The following is a 17,154-nucleotide window of genomic DNA, read 5'->3' as shown; positions in this document are numbered from 1 at the left end:
CCGACTCGGTTTATCTCATTTGAGCACTCGAACGCGTCTTGCATAAGACGAATGATTTTTTTAAATGTAAATGAAGTTTTGTTTTATACGAAAGCGTAAGGAGCTCGTTCTACTGAAAGCCCGGTGCACGCCGTTTTCCTGCGTCAGCTGAAAAAAAAACTCAGAAGTTTCAAAAGAAATTAGCGGGAATTGGGGTTCGAACCCAGGCATCCAGGCTCTATGCGTGCCAGGCAGGCACGCAATGCGTAGGCCACCAAGGAACTTTAGTTCGAACTTGTTAGAGGGGCACCAGTGAACGCATTGTGGCGTGAATGACTTGGTGACGTGTGTTTCTGGTGTGTCCTGATGTTAGTAATAAAAAAAAAGTTAGAACAAGTAGAGATATGCTATTCAGGCGTCAGAAATTCTGCGGAATGAAATGTCGGTGTTGTGGTGCGTCAATGTGCTCAAACAAATGGTGGGTATGATTATGCAGTGGCGTAGTATGTCGTGCTGTGTAACCTAGATAGTGATTGGTAATCGATAATTTTTATTGGTGATTGGTAATCCACAATGTGATCGCTAATTGTGATTGTAATCGACGACGTGATCGGTAATGCGATTGTAGATTGGTATTCGGTGAGAAAAATGAGAAAGAAAGGGTTTGAAAAGTTAAAAAAAAGGTGGAAATGGTGCTATCGCGTCCACATTTAAGGCGAAGCTTAAGCGTGCTCCTAATTAAATTTCTTTTTTCTGCCGACACTCTGCAGTGACGCCTGTCGACAAAATGTAGCCGGTAGAAGCTAAAGTTTGTCGCCCGTTCTGAACTCCTTGTGGGCCCGATTCTATGTTGGTGTCGCTTTTCATTAAACCTATAAGGGGTAATGGATCCTTTAAGTAGGTACAGACAGAAAAAAATAAAACAAATACAAAACGCATGCAAACCATAAGATTTTCTCAATGGGCGTAAGGACATGCCTGCTAGCAAGCTTCAGTGGAAGGGGACGAGCGTTAATAATTTGATGTGATTGTAAATGGCGTCCGACGACCCGCTCGGCATTTTCACCCGCATCGAGTGACGTCCAGGTGCACTTGCCCCACTTATTGCGACGTCACCGATCCCAGTGGTTGTTCACAGGAACAACCAGTGCTTGCCGGCGACGTTGACATCATCAGAAATGTGGCAGTCCGGGTTGGCCAGTCAGCCGTGACGTCAACCGATAGAAAATTGGCCTATGGGCATCTGTGTAAACAATTCATATTAAGCTATGTCCGGCCATGGCATTTTTGATCGTTTATACATACCCAAAGCTGTGGTTATTTTCAGCTATTAAAAAAATATGTCACTAGAGCTACAGCGTCGGAACCATGCATATATGCTTTTAGCTGTCTATAGAAAACTATACCCGCCTGAAACTGCAGCTATTGACGGCCTTAGGGAAGGTTTACAGCTATTGGTCAGCGGGCGGACGCACGTTGCGTTCAGCCTTGGACCAAACCTGGCAACAACCCAACCCAATTTTTCTCGTCCTCTTACCACTGAGTGCGGCATATTCCAAGTTTCGAGGAATTTACGATGGCCGACAAGTGAAGCAACCATGGAAACTGAATTCCAGCCGCAGCATTTAAGAATTCGAACATTGTTCCAGGCGGAGTTTGAAGATGCCACGTTGCAAACATACGATGAGACGGGACGAAGTAGAAGGACCGAAAAACGCACTTAGAAGTTTGTCCGGTAGCAATGCATGTGTTCAGCCGGGAAAATTCAAAACGCACTTCCAGACCGAGGCTATGGAACCTCCGCCCCCTTTACGCGCGGTAATTCCGGCGAGATTTGCAAGGAGGGTGCGTCAGTTGCTTCAGCGCCAATCGCCACTAGGCGCCAGGCGCTCGAAAAGCTCATGCATCTCCGCGTACCCGGTGCTGGCTCGCTGCCTCTCTCGCGCCAGGGAGCCGGCCGGATCTCCCATTGTTGTAAACCGATCGCCGCTGTACGCGCGTGCGCCTGGGAAGTGTTCTTGGAGTTGTTCCTTGGAGTTGTTCGTTTGCCCCGCCGCGGTGGCTCAGTGGTTAGGGCGCTCGACTACTGATCCGGAGTTCCCGGGTTCGAACCCGACCGCGGCGGCTGCGTTTTTATGGAGGAAAAACGCTAAGGCGCCCGTGTGCTGTGCGATGTCAGTGCACGTTAAAGATCCCCAGGTGGTCGAAATTATTCCGGAGCCCTCCACTACGGACCTATTTGTTCCTCTCTTCTTTCACTCCCTCCTTTATCCCTTCCCTTACGGCGCGGTTCAGGTGTCCAACGATATATGAGACAGATACTGCGCCATTTGCTTTCCACCAAAAAACCAATTATTATTATTATTATTGTTCGTTTGGTGACCGCGAACAATTTCAGAATTCCGAAACTATACCGCGTACCCGCCGCGGTGGCTCAGTGGTTAGGGCGCTCGACTACTGATCCGGAGTTCCCGGGTTCGATCCCGACTGCGGCGGCTGCGTTTTTATGGAGGAAAAACGCTAAGGCGCCCGTGTGCTGTGCGATGTCAGTGCACGTTAAAGATCCCCAGGTGTTCGAAATTATTCCGGAGCCCTCCACTACGGCACCTATTTCTTCCTTTCTTCTTTCACTCCCTCCTTTATCCCTTCCCTTACGGCGCGGTTCAGGTGTCCAACGATATATGAGACAGATACTGCGCCATTTCCTTTCCACCAAAAACCAATTATTATTATTATTATTAAACTATACCGCTTCAGCCACGGCAGTTCAGGTGAACGCTGCGAAGCTGCCTGTTAATAGTTCCAGAACTACATCGTTGAAAAAGTGCTCCACTTCTTTGGAGGGCAGAGCCAAACGGACACAGATCTCCCTCACATGAAACCGCAACTCCTGTCTCATTATCGCTCTCTCGGTCTTTGTGCCCTGTCCGCTTTTTAGTGTACAGAATTTATGCGCTTGGCCGTACAACTCAGTAACCTGCGGCAAAATAAATGGGCTAGCCTAGTATATTGGCTTCGGTTATGATGATCCTGTTTGCTTGCAGGTATAGGACAACAGCACAATCAGAATATCACGGACACACATGTCAGTAGGGTAAGCGCTCCAAGAAAGGAAGGAAAAGAAATACGGATGAAGAAGCAAGTCGACCTTACCTTTGCTTCCGCGTACTCTGAAGTCAACACAGGCTCCGATGACCCACAGAGTCTATAATTCGAGAAAGTGCCGCCGAGCTACAGCAACCATACAAGAATTTCAATAGCGGCTCAACGACCCCGCGAGCAACACGAGTGTACACAGCCTTCAGCGCCTTCTTTTATGTCGGTATGCAGTTGCTTGCTAGAGTGGAAAATATCTCACAGTCTGTGGTAACGTGGTGGTAACATAAACAGCGTCGGGCTGGTTGTATCAACAAGTGTCGTAAGTAACTACATGGGCGTGGAGGAAAGCGACTCCTGGGCGAGTGCGTGGCGTGAGAGGGGGAACTGGTTGGAGTGCCTGCGCAACGCTCTCTACAGGGTGCTGCCCTGCGGCGGTTCCTCCTCTCCGTGGTATATAGAACAGGCCAGCTCTGCGCATGCGCACGCGGCGTGAATTAATTATAGTGTCGAGTGGTGGTGGCAGTGCTGAAGCCAACAGACAAGCAAACTGGCGTGGCACTGAAATGAACTCTTTATTAAGCTGACTTGAGGCCACAAAGAAAATGAACAACTCGGCGGCGGCAGCAACAAGCGCGCTCGGTGATCGTCGAAGAGAAATACCCGCCGCGTTCGGCCGCACCCAATTTAAAGGGACCCTGAAAGGGGGCTCGCAATGAAGGGGCGGTATTCCGGGGATGTTAAAGGACGCCGCTAAACGAGAATCCTCCGGCAAGAGTCTTTTAAAGGCGTTTTGTTTAGTAGAAGCTGAGTTATCGTTTGTCAAAATTCTAATCTTAGCGTCTTTATGCTTTCCCCTCTCCTCTCACCTTTTGCAATCTCAAAAGTCGGAGTGGCAGGGAGCGGGGGGGGGGGGGGGGGGAGCTAGCTTTCTGACCCGCCAGAGCGGCTGACCAGGCGCGGCCATGGTGGCTGCGCGACGTCTGAAAGGATCTATGGTAGGATACAACTTAAAAAAAACAGCAGTGGCTAACACTGGGCCACGGTACTTGGCGTACTGTATCACTCCGCTGGCCAAATCGCAGGAATAAACGAAATATTTTTTTTAAATGTCTGTCTATATTAAACAAGGAAGGTATCAAAATTCTAGAGCTTATAATTTTTTTCCCTTGTGACCATAGCTTCATGTTTAGGTAAGAACAGTTTTAACAACGGACTTTTTGTCTTGAAGGGATTCTGTGCGGCGTTCCTGAATGTGGCAGGAGCTTCACTGCAGACTTAAGTCGTTTGCGACTATAAGCAACAGGCATCTCTGAAGAGCGATACGCAGGTGCGCGACCATTAGGAGATCGCCGGAAGCGCTCCCTCCCCAGCTTTCTCGCGTGATTGTGGGTGCTCTGCTGCGTGTGTTATTTGGTTCAGATGCTCATGACAACAGAATGTGCTTGAGCGAGTTTATGTACTCTCCTCAGAAGCTGTGTCAAAACCCCTTAAAAGCTGAAGAATTTTCTCGATAAAGCCCGGAAACCAGCTACTTCTATGTAGAAAAGTGCAGAAGTAGTTGCGCGCTGCTACGATCATTCCACATAAATTTGATTGTAACTCGCGTCATAAAGTGATGACGCCGCGTGCCGGCGACCTTGAACATAAACAAGTAAACATTACAAAGCTTCGCACCAATAGCACCACACCTTAAAACCGTATCATGAGAAAATTTTTGCATTTTCCAGGGGAGGCTTCTACAGTCCACATTAGAGACTTCAGAAGCAGCAAAAAGTTTTGGCACAGAAGAGATATATATCAATTTATCGAAAAATACTTGTTTTATGGCGCATAGGCAACTAAGGCCATCATGCACCAAACAAAAAGTTTAATGAGTTTGTTTAGTGGGTAAAGAACGAAAACATTGAACTAATCTGGGATCGTTGTTTCATTTACAAAGCTGTAAAAAAGTGAATTGTCAAAAATGTCAGTGAAATGTCAAAAAGTGAATTGTCTCCTAGAAGGAAGGCTGGTTGGAAATAATAGTAATAATTGGTTTTGGGGGAAAGGAAATGGCGCAGTATCTGTCTCATATATCGTTGGACACCTGAACCGCGCCGTAAGGGAAGGGATAAGGGAGGGAGTGAAAGAAGAAAGGTGCCGTAGTGGAGGGCTCCGGCATAATTTCGACCACCTGGGGATCTTTAACGTGCACTGACATCGCACAGCACACGGGCGCCTTAGCGTTTTTCCTCCATAAAAACGCAGCCGCCGCGGTCGGGTTCGAACCCGGGAACTCCGGATCAGTAGTCGAGCGCCCTAACCACTGAGCCACCGCGGCGGGGAAACGGAATCAGAATCAGAAGGTTTATTCACGCAGAAATTGATACACAAAATGCTGTGTAGTCATCTGGATCCTTAGCCGCTATGGCTAGTGATGGATCCATTACAAACATTGTCAGAGTTAAACAATCACTATATGGAGCATTGCTATGAGCAACAACACGTGTTTAGCTTGGTGCATCAGATTGCTTGTTAAGGTAGTGGCGTTTTAGTTTAGAAACAACGTTGGACGTGTATTTCATGTAACACGGCACGGTATTCCATATTTTAGCCCCGATAAAAGAAATTGAGCGCCGCCCGTATATGTTGTGAGCTATGGGTAAATTAAAATTATTGTGCTGTGCCTGCCTAGTGTCACGTTTGGGAGAGATGAATATGGAAGAAGGATGTGGAGAGTTCGTGCTAATTATCTTGCGGACTAAAATGGCCGTTTTGTACTCACGTACATTGGTGAAGGGCATTATGTTTAATTCATCAAAAAGAGGTTTGGATGGTATTGCTCTCGGTGCATATGATATTATTCTGACAGCCCTTTTCTGGAGAGTGCTAACTTTTGCTAAGTAAGATGCGAAGGTGAAACCCCAGGATTCAATGCAGTATATTAAATGGTTATGGAAAACGCTGAAATATATCATTCGTAGTGTGTTCTTGTCAAAATGTTTTTGTGCTTTAATTAGTGCATAGCACCCAGAGGTTAACTTTTTGCATAAGTTTTCTATATGAGGTGACCAGTGTAGATTCTCATCAAGAGTTACTCCTAAATATTTGTAGCTTTGAACCCATTCAATTGGTAATCCATCGAGATGCAGACTACATTCTGCGGGGGTAGATTTACGACGGGAGGTAAAAGCAATGAACTTTGTTTTTTTAACATTTAGCGCTAGTTTGTTAGTGCTAAACCAATTTGCTGCTTTTTGGAGGCTATCATTTGCAAGTGATTCAGCCTTTTCTGCCGACTGATGAGGTATTAGTAGAGCTGTGTCATCTGCGTACATGACTGCTTGTCCATGCTCAATGAAACGAGGAAAATTATTTATAAAGAGGGAAAAAAGCAGGGGGCCAAGTACTGACCCTTGCGGAACTCCTGTCCTAACTTCCCCCATTGAAGATCTTTGATCTGAGATTTGCACGAATTGCATGCGGTTAGTTAGGTAGCTACGGAAAAAATTGCTGGCTGGTCCTCGAAATCCATAACTTTCAAGTTTCTGCAACAAAATGTCATGTTTAACAGTGTCGAATGCTTTTCTAATATCAAGGAATATGCCTATAATAATCTTGTTTGAATTTAAAGCCCGGTTAATTATTTCTGTTGCTGAGTGTACTGCTGTGCCTGTAGAATGACCTCTGCGGAAACCATGCTGTTCTCTGGCTAAGATGCCATATTTTTCAACAAAATCCTGTATTCTCTTAGCTATTAGTTTTTCGAAGAGCGTATTAATGCAACTCAGTATGGTGATTGGGCGGTAATTTTCTACATCATTGGGATTGTCGTTTTTGTAGATCGGTACAACTCTCCCAATCTTGAGCGTTTCAGGATAGATACCCGATAAAAAAGCCTGAATAAATATTTTTTCCAGTGGAAGGCACAAAATATGAATGTTGTCCTTAATGATGTTCACTGATATTTCGTCATGACCCATAGCTTTATTAAGCGACATCTGGCGGACGACAGCAACAATTTCGGCAGCTGTTATCTCTGTGTAAACAAAAGTATTAGAGCACGGAGTTGGCAAAACAGCACAAGAGTTGATTTGCAAGGTGGCAGCTATACTATTACCTATGTTAAGAAAAAAATGGTTGAACGTTGAAGCAAGACATGCTAGGTCAGAGTTGAAGGCACTGAGCTCTGGCAAAATACTACATTTCTCGAGGGATCTAGTAATGGAAGCGATTATCCGCCATATTTCTTTTGAGTTACCTTGGGCTTTCTTAACCAGGTTGCTATAATACTGTTTTTTTCGCCTCCGCATCATAGAAAGTGACATATTCCGTATGCTTCTGTACTTTTCCTTGTAATAATTGTTGTTTGGATTTTTCATCAACTTAGTATGCCAAGGCTCTTTTAGTCTGATTATGGAGAGTATTTCTTCATTCATCCAAGGACAAATAGGTGAATGAAGGCGCCATGCTCTGCGAGAGTTGTATTGCTTTTGGACGCAACATGATGAAAGCAGCGTGCTGAATGCATTATATGCTTTGTTGGCGTCATCAAAATCGATGCTTGAAAAGTCTTTTTCTTGGCTAGAAATTTTTGTTGCCTCATAGTCCCGTCTAGGTGACATATGAGTGTTGTCCTTGGAATGATGTACAGCTATTGTAGGAGCGATAAGAAACGTCGGGAAATGGTCTGTAATGTTATATTTTATCACACCAAATTTCAAGGGGCTGACATCCAAATTTGATAATATGTGATCTATTGTAGATGATGATGTTGGCGTTATTCTGGTTGGACTTGCTATATGATTTTGAAAGCCGTAGGATGACAAAAGATTTACGTATTCACTACTAGATGAAACAGCTGTGTTGATGTTAACGTCGCCACAAATAACCGCCTTTTTTTCCTTATTTGTGAGGCTGTACAGTGCCTCTTCTAGCTTGTCCAAAAATGGCTGAGTTCTAGACATGGGTGGACGGTACATGACACCAATAACCATGTTGTTCTCTAGTTCTATAAAGAGCATTTCGTAGTTACCCATACTGGTCTCTGTAATGTCCAGTTTTTTTGTAAGTGATTTCCGATGACAGGTAAAAAGCTACACCACCGCCTCTAGAACCAGCCGCTCTTGGCAAGGACACAAATTTATAACCAGGTAGATTCAGAGATTCGTCTCCTTTAAGCCACGTTTCTGAAATTGCTATGACGTCATATCGCATTTTCTGGTGAGAAAGAAAGGCAGCGAGTGAGTCATAGTTTTTATGCAGACTTCTAATGTTGCAGTGTAGTAAAGATATGTTTTTTCCACGTATTCTGGCTGTGTTGTTCAGCATTTTTATGCTTGTCGCTATGTAAGCGCAATGCTTTAGAAAAAAGAAAACGGCTATACTATCTTAGACAGGTCGTCGCGAGTGGCTATGTGTATGACAGTGGAATTTTCTGCTTTCCTTGCCAGTATTTTAGAGTTAGAGACCCAGACGAACTTCCAGTTGTTGGCTTTCTTTCGGGCAATTGCCATTCCAAGCAATGCTTTGTATTCGGGGCACAGGTGCTCGTTCAGGTACACGGGTGTGGTCTCGGAAGAAACCGATGTCATTTGCGGATAGCCTCTTTTTCCTTGCAGACTGCAAAAATTTGTCCCGAGCTGCGCGTGAAGCAAACTTGACAATGACGTTCTTTTTCGTTTTTTTCTTTTGTGGGAACACGATGTACTACGTCTATGTCGGTTGTTTCTACGTCCATTCCAATTTTTTCACCTATTTTCTGGACCACTTCTACCAGTGACTCGTCCTCGGTCTCCGGGATGCCCTTAATTTCCACGTTAGAAAGCCTGGAGTATTGCTTTAGTTCAATCAGTTCCTTCTGCGTTTTTGCTAAGGTTTGTGCTAGTTCATCTTTCTCTAGTTTTAGGGCTGCGTGCTCTTTCTTCAAGGCCTCGAGTTCTTCACCTGTCGTGCGAAAGGCTTCGAAGGAATCGTTCATGAAAGTCATGCTTTGCTTCAGTTCTTCTACTTCCTTTCTAAGGTCGGAATTCTGATCATTTACATACTTCAGCAGATCTTTGATTGTACCAGGTGGTTTGTCACCCATTTTTCAACAGCGAGCGATCAAGGCGCCGAGCGGGTAGCAAATTTTCTAAATAAGAATAATTCAATGCTACACACCTGCAAAGAAGTGCAGAAGCAGTTATGCCTTGCTCGGTGCGCTCGCTCCTGGATCGCTCGCTGTTATGATGCTTGTCTGGCGCTGGTGCGCCAATTTATAGCTGAAGGCCGGGATGTCGATGCAATGCGCCGGCGCTTAGTCAGGATCTGCCGCTGGAGATTTGGTCGCAGGTAAGGCAGGCTCCCCCGGAAGCAGCAGCGATAGCTCCCCTCAGCAGCACGTGTAGTCCTCCGGTGATTGTGCAGCAGCTTCCGTGCAGTTTCAACAGCTGCAAAGAAGTGCAGAAGCAGTTATGCCTTGCTCGATGCGCTCGCTCCTGGATCGCTCGAATAGAGTAAAGCATTTTTCATTAGCTGCTCGAGTTCTGTGCATGAGAACACAATGTGTTTTCTGTGATCTCAGCTCCACATTTTTTCACATAGAGGGTTGTCTTTGGTTGTCACTAAGAAGTTATGTGTTAGGTGTCAATACGCCGATGGGATAAAATTTCTTCAACAAAAAGTTATTGGTGTGTGCATGTCTTCTATTGTCCAATGTTGGGTTTTATCAGGTGTAGTATTATTTCATTTTTTTTTTCGTTTAGCCTGCCATTGATCTCTCACCTTACACTGTACTAACTTAATGGAATCTTGGTAGGGTACATGTATTTCCTTCTTCTGACCTTCTGCAACGCACAAGTCGACTCTCTCGTTTCCATCCATCCCGACATGGCTCGGGACCCAGCAAAATCTTATCGTGCGTCCTTGTGTTGTATTTTTTTATGTTGTGAATGATGCTTCCAACTAAGAGTTCAATTGCATTTCTGATGTACTACTGTGAGTAAGCTCAGGAAGCTGTTTCTATCTTAAGCATATTCGCGTGAAAAGGACCTAGATTTGTCTCTTGTAGACATAAAGCAGCAGGGGAGATTGAGTTTAAGGCCTCTTTTATGTAATTTTAGTCATTTAAAAATCACCTGCAGTTGCATTGTAGTATTGTGAAAGCCGCCATCTTAACATTGTGTATAAAGTAAAAATTCATTTGCATTGTCTGCTTATGAGCGGAAATGCGAAAGCCTTTCCCTGTCCTCTGTTTGGCCCGCTATTTTTATTTTCTTTACTTTTTGATATTTTCTTTTATTTTTGATCTCTTCATTTTTATTTGTTTATTATTTTACTTTATGTTCACTTCGTTTGATTGACAGGTAGAGTGGACACTTCTTGTACATGTTTCCTGCGCACACTCATCAGCCTTAAAACAAGATTTTTCTGGCCCGCGGCCTCTTTTTTGACCGATCCAAGAAGTCCCGGTGTCGGTCCGACGTGGACTGGGTCGTGTTTAGCACCTCGGAGTCCGTGCAACGTGGACGGCAGGCTACCTTGGGTCGTGCTCTGTGCCTCGATGTCCGTCTGAGGCACGAGGCTGCCTTTGGTCGTGCCCATCGCCTCTTCAGTTCCGTTTCAGTTCAAAGGCCGATTGATCGTTTGAAACAACTCATTTCCATCAGAAAAAAGGCGCCTCCCTCCCCGGCTCCGGCACGCAGGCCTGGGAAGACGGGGAGTCGTGCGCCTGCGGATTAGAGGCTGGCAGGCAGCCCTTGGCTTGTTGCGGCCTCTTCCGCTGCAGATGGATGGTGCGTCGCTGGATGGCAGGGTCCGCGCTTCGCAGGAGGGTCTCCCAGGCTTCTCTACTTACTACATTTTGCCCCACCCCTGGGGATTGTGGGCACGCCCACATAATGTGGTCGAGGGTCCCTCTCGCCCTACAGTGTTTGCACTGATAGTTCTCCCTAAGCTCTGGTAGCACGTGAAACGCCCAGACCGGGTTCACGAGCTAGCCCGAGCTCTCTACTTCCGGGTAGTCATTCGAGCTCCCCGCACACTGGGCATACGACGAGCGCCTGCAAAATTACAGGGAAATGATCGACCATTACAAATTAAGACGCAGACTGGTACCCCCCCAGATGTTGGCCTAAATAACAGAGAAGCTGTCGCGTGGAGTCGGCTCAAAACTAATACCTTCAACGACCGAACGACGGCTGTGACTTAAGCGACCATTTCAGGTCACGAAAGTCATGCAAAAGTTCCACATAATCGCTAGCTGCCTGTTCATTTTTTTGTGATTCCAAACTCGAGTAGGCTTGCGTAAGAGATTTGGAGAATTAAAACGAAGAAAGCAACGACCATACCGCAGTTTTTGTATTCCGCAAGCGACCTCAACTCGTATGATGTCATAGCCGTCGTTCGACCGTCGATACCGAAACCGAGCATGCATGAGAAGAAATTCATTATAATTTACCACTTTTTGGCGCAATCTACACGGCTGTCCATGTTTTCCAACGTGCCGCACATCATTGCAAAGACGGAACACCCCAGGCAGCACCAAACATTAGAATAATGTTAGAATACAAGGTGCAGAAACGTTGTAAGGTACACTGAAATGTTACATTAAAGTTAAAAATTTACATATAGCGTTATATGTTATATCTGAAACATTAGCTTAACACTGAAAGTAAACACTGTTTTAATATAGCCTTCAAATCATTATTATAATGCTTGAGTCATAACTGTAAAACATATATTTTAAGCACTGAGTCCCAGAACTTTTCCTGCTGTTCTTAGAATGAACATGTTTTTCAACTAGCAGTACTTTGCGGCTGAACCTCTTAGATTGTGCCCACCATAGATTATGTGCATATAGCCCCATTATTTTGTTAGAAAACCTTGCCTATTACCCGTTCGCCACTATCACTCATGGTACACCTCTCAGTAACGGGTATATAAGCATCCTTTCGGAGGTGAGTGTATACCATGTACGAGTTGCATGAATTGTAATACATTGCTGAGATGAAGTGCCGCCCTCGTATCCGGTCCCTGCAAAGCATTCATGAAATTGTGTACCGCTACTGGCGGGCCTGCATGATCGTGCAGAGTTTCTTCATTTCCGAGAATGTTACATGTATGGTGTTCAATGTTCAATTAATGTTCATTAACGTTAGGCAAATATTATTTGAGCAAGAACAATCAAACAATGTTTTCCAGAACAAAAATGTAACATTGCAATGTCTCGGTGTTACCTGGGACACAATGAAAGTTTTGTGCATTTATATTTTAACATAGAATATTTTAACATTTATATTTTAACATAAAATGCATAAGGGCTGCCTAAACTGCTCTGCTTTGCTGAAGTTTCACACAGCACGATGCGATTACTTCTTCCAGGTATCCTGACATGCAGGCCGCTGCAACCCCCCCCTCCCAAGGTAAAAAAAAATTAAGCCTGGCACAAGCACAATGGTCTCCAGGTGAAAAATTCCAATAATTCGCACATAACAAAGTGACCCAGAATGTGCAAAATCGAATACAAAGCGTTCTCCTCGGGGAAGCCCAAGTAAATCCTATTTGTCTGTGCCCTGAATTTGACATATGTGTCAGGCAGCTGAACGTGCACAAGAAGCCTTCCTGATTGTTTATCTTAAAAGCATAATACATGCAGCATGTTCTCCCAGACAGCCAAAGCACCTGTATTAATACTTCCGCACCCCGGCGGTTAGTTTACCTGCAAGTTAAAATGAAAGAAAAATGAAAGAAAATGGCTGAATCCTACGACTTTGTGCATCAATTTTTTTTAGAGTGAACTGCCTTGTGTACTTTGCGCAGAGAACTTAGGTGAACTTGTAAAGGTGTGTACATGTGCAAAGAGGTCAACCCTCTTCTTTTACCGCCCCCATTGCACATGCTTCCTTTCCTCGTTGGTGCATTCAAGAAATCAGCATCATCACATCTTTAGGCATTCTGAAACTCCATTCTAACAACGCGTCGCAGATACCAGCACGCAGGCATCTGCTTTATGGAGCTAAAACACTACCAATTTATTGCTTGTGCGTGAACAAAATTTATTGAAACATCTACAGAAAACAAACTGCAATATATGGGCCTTTCATTATCCTCATTACAAGATTGTAAGGTAATGACAAATACAAAAGTTCTGTGAAATAGATGGTTTTCAAACATACGATTACAAATAAAAGCAAGTGAAGAAAAATTGCATGTCATAGAAAGGTTTGCCTACAATGGAATTATATACATGCCACAATGCATAGCTTTCTTATCCGCCGTAATGGCTTGGAGGTTACGGTGCTCGGCTGCTGGTCCGAAAGACACGTGATCGATCTCGGCCTCTGTGGTTGCATTTCAATAGAGGTGAAATACTAGAGACACGTGTACTGTGTGTTTCCAGTGCCCGTTACAGAATCCCAGGTGGTTGAATTTATCTGGAGACTTCCACTACGGTGTCCCTCATAGCCTGAGTTGCTTTGGGATGTTAAACGCAAAGACAACCGGCATAACTTCCTTGATGGTTGAAGCAATACCGAGTATACATACTACATTGGAATCTTGGGAGTAAGATGCCTTGCCAGTAATTTCTGAAAATTCTTAACATGGCCATTAACTTGAATTTTGTGAGGCATGATATTATAAGAGTCAAATAATTAATTATATCCATATGACACGTTTTGAAAGTGCAGTATGTTCAGCCAAAAAATTCACTTGGGCTTGATTGCAGTTGTTCACCAAATAGAAACACAGTCCTGAACAAACATTTTCCAGCACCACTGAACAAATCAGGCAGCATATCTCCATTCAGCACCACAAAGGCATAATATACAGAGCCAATTTCTTGCTACATATCACAGAATCTTTCAATGAGAGATTGAAACAAGGAGGGGTATAAAACTGCATTTGCAAAATGCATGAGACTGCATAAAAATACAAAGCACCTGATTACATGGTTGAAGTATCTGCATTCGAGCAGTGAGCTAGAATTTTTGTGTTTGTGTATTTGTTCTGCGATATCAAAAATTTGGCCCTGTAATAATGAGGAAACCAAGAGGTGCATGACAAGGTATTTCAAGTGAAATTTAGCCCCCTTAGCAGTATACCCAGCACCATTGCCATATTATTCAGAGAAAATATCCAATGCTCTAGAGTGAGACCTATCCACTGCCACTAGCCATTGCTAGCATTTCCTGGAAGACATATTGTAGGTCAATAACTGTGCTACTGATGCCACAAATGGTTTGATGTCATTTTGATGTCATACTTGTGAGTAGTTTGCTCACATCGATGCACACATGAGTGCTCTTTCCATAAGCAACCTGCCAGTTGCTAGTGCTTTCCTTTTTTTTAAGTTCTTAACAATACATTCTGTCAGTTTTTATCAGATTCGGGCAAAAAGAGTGAACACAGTTCAACTTTAGTTAGCAGTGGGAGCTGTGATGAATTTGCCATGCACTTGTAATCACAGTCAGAAAGGTGGCGTGACGGAATTCACGTCACAGGCATTTTACCACTTTTTTTTTCACCTTTGATGCAGAACAAAGTGGATGCTTAAGTCTTGCATATCTGTCTCAATAGCAACATCTCTGAAGGCAGTGGTGGTGCTTGTCTGTGTGCCTGAAAGTGCAACAACATAAACAAACCACATAAAGATTCTTTGGCCACATAGTTCACAGTAGTTTTCAGCCATGAAAACTTGTTATGCATCCATAGACACAAGTGTAGCCAGCAAAGTACGAGTGAATTCTTTTCTGTACAAATGGGTGAAATCATGTAATGTCTTCTATCTACTACCCACACTATAAAATTATTTTACATGCTAAATAAAATGTTATGGGATAGATATACAAATGTTAGTGTGCTTTGGATTAGTTTTAATGATAATGACAATGATCACCTACCACATATTAGAGTAAGAGTAATGCGTCACAAATGCAAAGAGTGTTGAACACAACCACTGTGTTGATTTTTTCATTTACAGTACAAGTCTTACCTCTTCCTTTGAACGTTATGTGCATATATATGAATAGCAAAAATATGCACATAACTAGTGCTGACAAATTAATGCACATTCATATCTGCAGATTGACTCATGTGGTACTCACATGAACAGATGGCTTGTGGTGTTGTTTGAAGTTTTCTATATCGTTGAGCAGGTCGCAGTGTCACCTGCAGATACTTTAAGCAGAATTTATAATATTGGCCTGTCCCTGGAACAGGAGACTCCGGGCTTGCTGCAGCCAGGCTGTCATTACAGATGTCAGCAGGATCACATCCATGGTTTTTTTCTTCCTTTGATGACGCTGGTTGAAATGGTGCATTGTGCTACCCGCTTGCATCTTTCAACAAAGCATCGATTATCTGAGTACAGGGGATTCAGAAAAATTAGGGGCAATCAATTTGAATGTTGCAGAAGAAATACGATAGCATGCTTCTTTCACTTGGCTGTCAATTCCAGTTCTGATCCTATTCTAATTCTCTTCGAATATCGACTACGCAACTAGGCAAAATGTGCCACATTCAAAGATTGCGGCGAGTCCTTATACAACTACCAGTGCAGTGGCGCAGCGGTTAAGCGATGCACCACTGCGCTGGCAGACACAGCTACTGGTAGGGCTCGTGAGACACATATTTAGCTCTTCCTGAGGAATGCTAGAAAGAGTAGCTCTTGCAAGCTTAAATTTCCCACAGACAGCTCTTCAAGAGGCTGTATTTTTTGCATGTAGGCCTGCTGTTCTCTGAGTCATTTTCTTCTTATTTTCATTTTTGCTGAGTAATATTCTTCATGCCATGTCTCGCTCTCCTTCCCTACAGGCGGAGAAGGAAAGAGGCAAGAGGTCAGGGAGATGGTCAATAGGGGCCAGGTGGAGAGAGGAAAATCTCCCTAAACGCCACCTAACAGGTGGAGGCACCACACAGGCTCCGACGGACAGTTTTGGCCTTTATGACGCTCCTAATGCTACCACATTAAAAGGCACACATGGTAGGACAGTCGCTGTTCCTTCATGAAGTTTTGCAATGAAAACTGATCATATTTTGCCCATATTCTGATTGAACACATTTGAACTTTGAAAAACGCTGTGAAAGTCTACTTGCACTGACTCGAAAAGCAAAAACGCCGAAACACCCACAACTTCTGTTTGCAAAGACCAGTGCTGGCACATTTCAATTTCAAAGCAGGGAAGCTAATTATGAAACTAACGCAACTAGTGATGATGCCCCCCACTCCCACACACACACACACACTGCAAGTTGATTTAAAGGGTGAACACACCAGAAATCCAGCAGCAATAGGCTTTGTGCGCTGGTATGGTGGCGCCACTGCTCCGGTACAATGAGCGCCACCTACGGGCGGGTTTAAAAGAATTGAAGACTTCCACGCATATTTTAAAAGAAGCAGTTTGTTGTGTGGTTGCCATCTTTATGACAGCAATCACGCATATGCTGTGAGGGAAGAGATCGTGGCCTCAGCGGCACCATCCGAAGTAATCGGGAAATGTGCGGCGCAAATGAATACCGCGGAGTGTGAAGTCCGGCTGCGGGTAAGCTTCATTTTTGTATACAGCTGTTATTTTTATTAATGTGCAAGTTTGTTCTTCAGTCGTCTGCAAACCCCAGATGTATCATGGATGCCAGCTGCAGTTGTAAGGCTGGTTTCTGGGGCTGGCGTAAGCACGGAGCCGCTTAATTAACTGTGCTCGTGAACAACTACAAGCACGTATCGTGCACAGACCTGCCTTGTACTTGGCGGAAGCCTACCGCTTGCCCTACGCTAGACACAAAAAAATCTGTGCGGGAGCTATTCACAAGTGAGATTACTTTCAGGCACGACTTCTTGCTTTCGTGAGATGGTATGTTTTTATTTTCATTATTCCTGCTGGTCGTCCCCTGCCGGTTCCGGTTCTTGGGGCTTTGTGCCCAATTAGCGCACTCGCGAACTTTCCCCAGGTAAACTGCACTCTTGTGCCTGCCCTGGAGGAAAGAGAGGCACGCTCAAAGGAAGAGAAGTGCGAGGTTGCGCTCTCTTTTGAAAGTACAGCTGTTGAAGCTGAGCTCATCAGAGAATGTTTGGGCGGTAGCTTGGGCGAGAGGCCAGGCAGCATCGGCAAGGTTTGC

At 44.4% G+C, this 17,154-nt stretch overlaps 1 protein-coding gene across 1 annotated transcript; it reads left to right on the top strand.

Moving 5' to 3' along the window:
* Positions 1 to 14,927: 14,927 nt before the first annotated feature.
* On the top strand, positions 14,928 to 16,874 carry LOC144110953 (uncharacterized). Its single transcript, XM_077644027.1, has 3 exons — positions 14,928 to 14,950; positions 16,433 to 16,580; positions 16,640 to 16,874. The coding sequence occupies exons 1-3, from the start codon at positions 14,928 to 14,930 to the stop codon at positions 16,724 to 16,726; spliced, it is 258 nt and encodes an 85-aa protein (XP_077500153.1). The 3' UTR covers positions 16,727 to 16,874.
* Positions 16,875 to 17,154: the final 280 nt, after the last annotated feature.

The sequence above is a fragment of the Amblyomma americanum genome, chromosome 11, assembly GCF_052857255.1.
Source record: "Amblyomma americanum isolate KBUSLIRL-KWMA chromosome 11, ASM5285725v1, whole genome shotgun sequence".
NCBI lineage: Eukaryota > Metazoa > Arthropoda > Arachnida > Ixodida > Ixodidae > Amblyomma > Amblyomma americanum.
Note: the sequence above shows the minus strand (reverse complement) of the source record. Positions and strands in the feature narration are given on the sequence as shown.

Coding starts and splice junctions, on each gene's coding strand:
- LOC144110953 (XM_077644027.1), top strand. CDS start 14,928: ATGATCACCTACCACATATTAGA. Junction 14,951..16,432: donor ATCACCTACCACATATTAGA/GTAAGAGTAATG, acceptor ATATTTTAAAAG/AAGCAGTTTGTTGTGTGGTT. Junction 16,581..16,639: donor AGTGTGAAGTCCGGCTGCGG/GTAAGCTTCATT, acceptor TTTGTTCTTCAG/TCGTCTGCAAACCCCAGATG.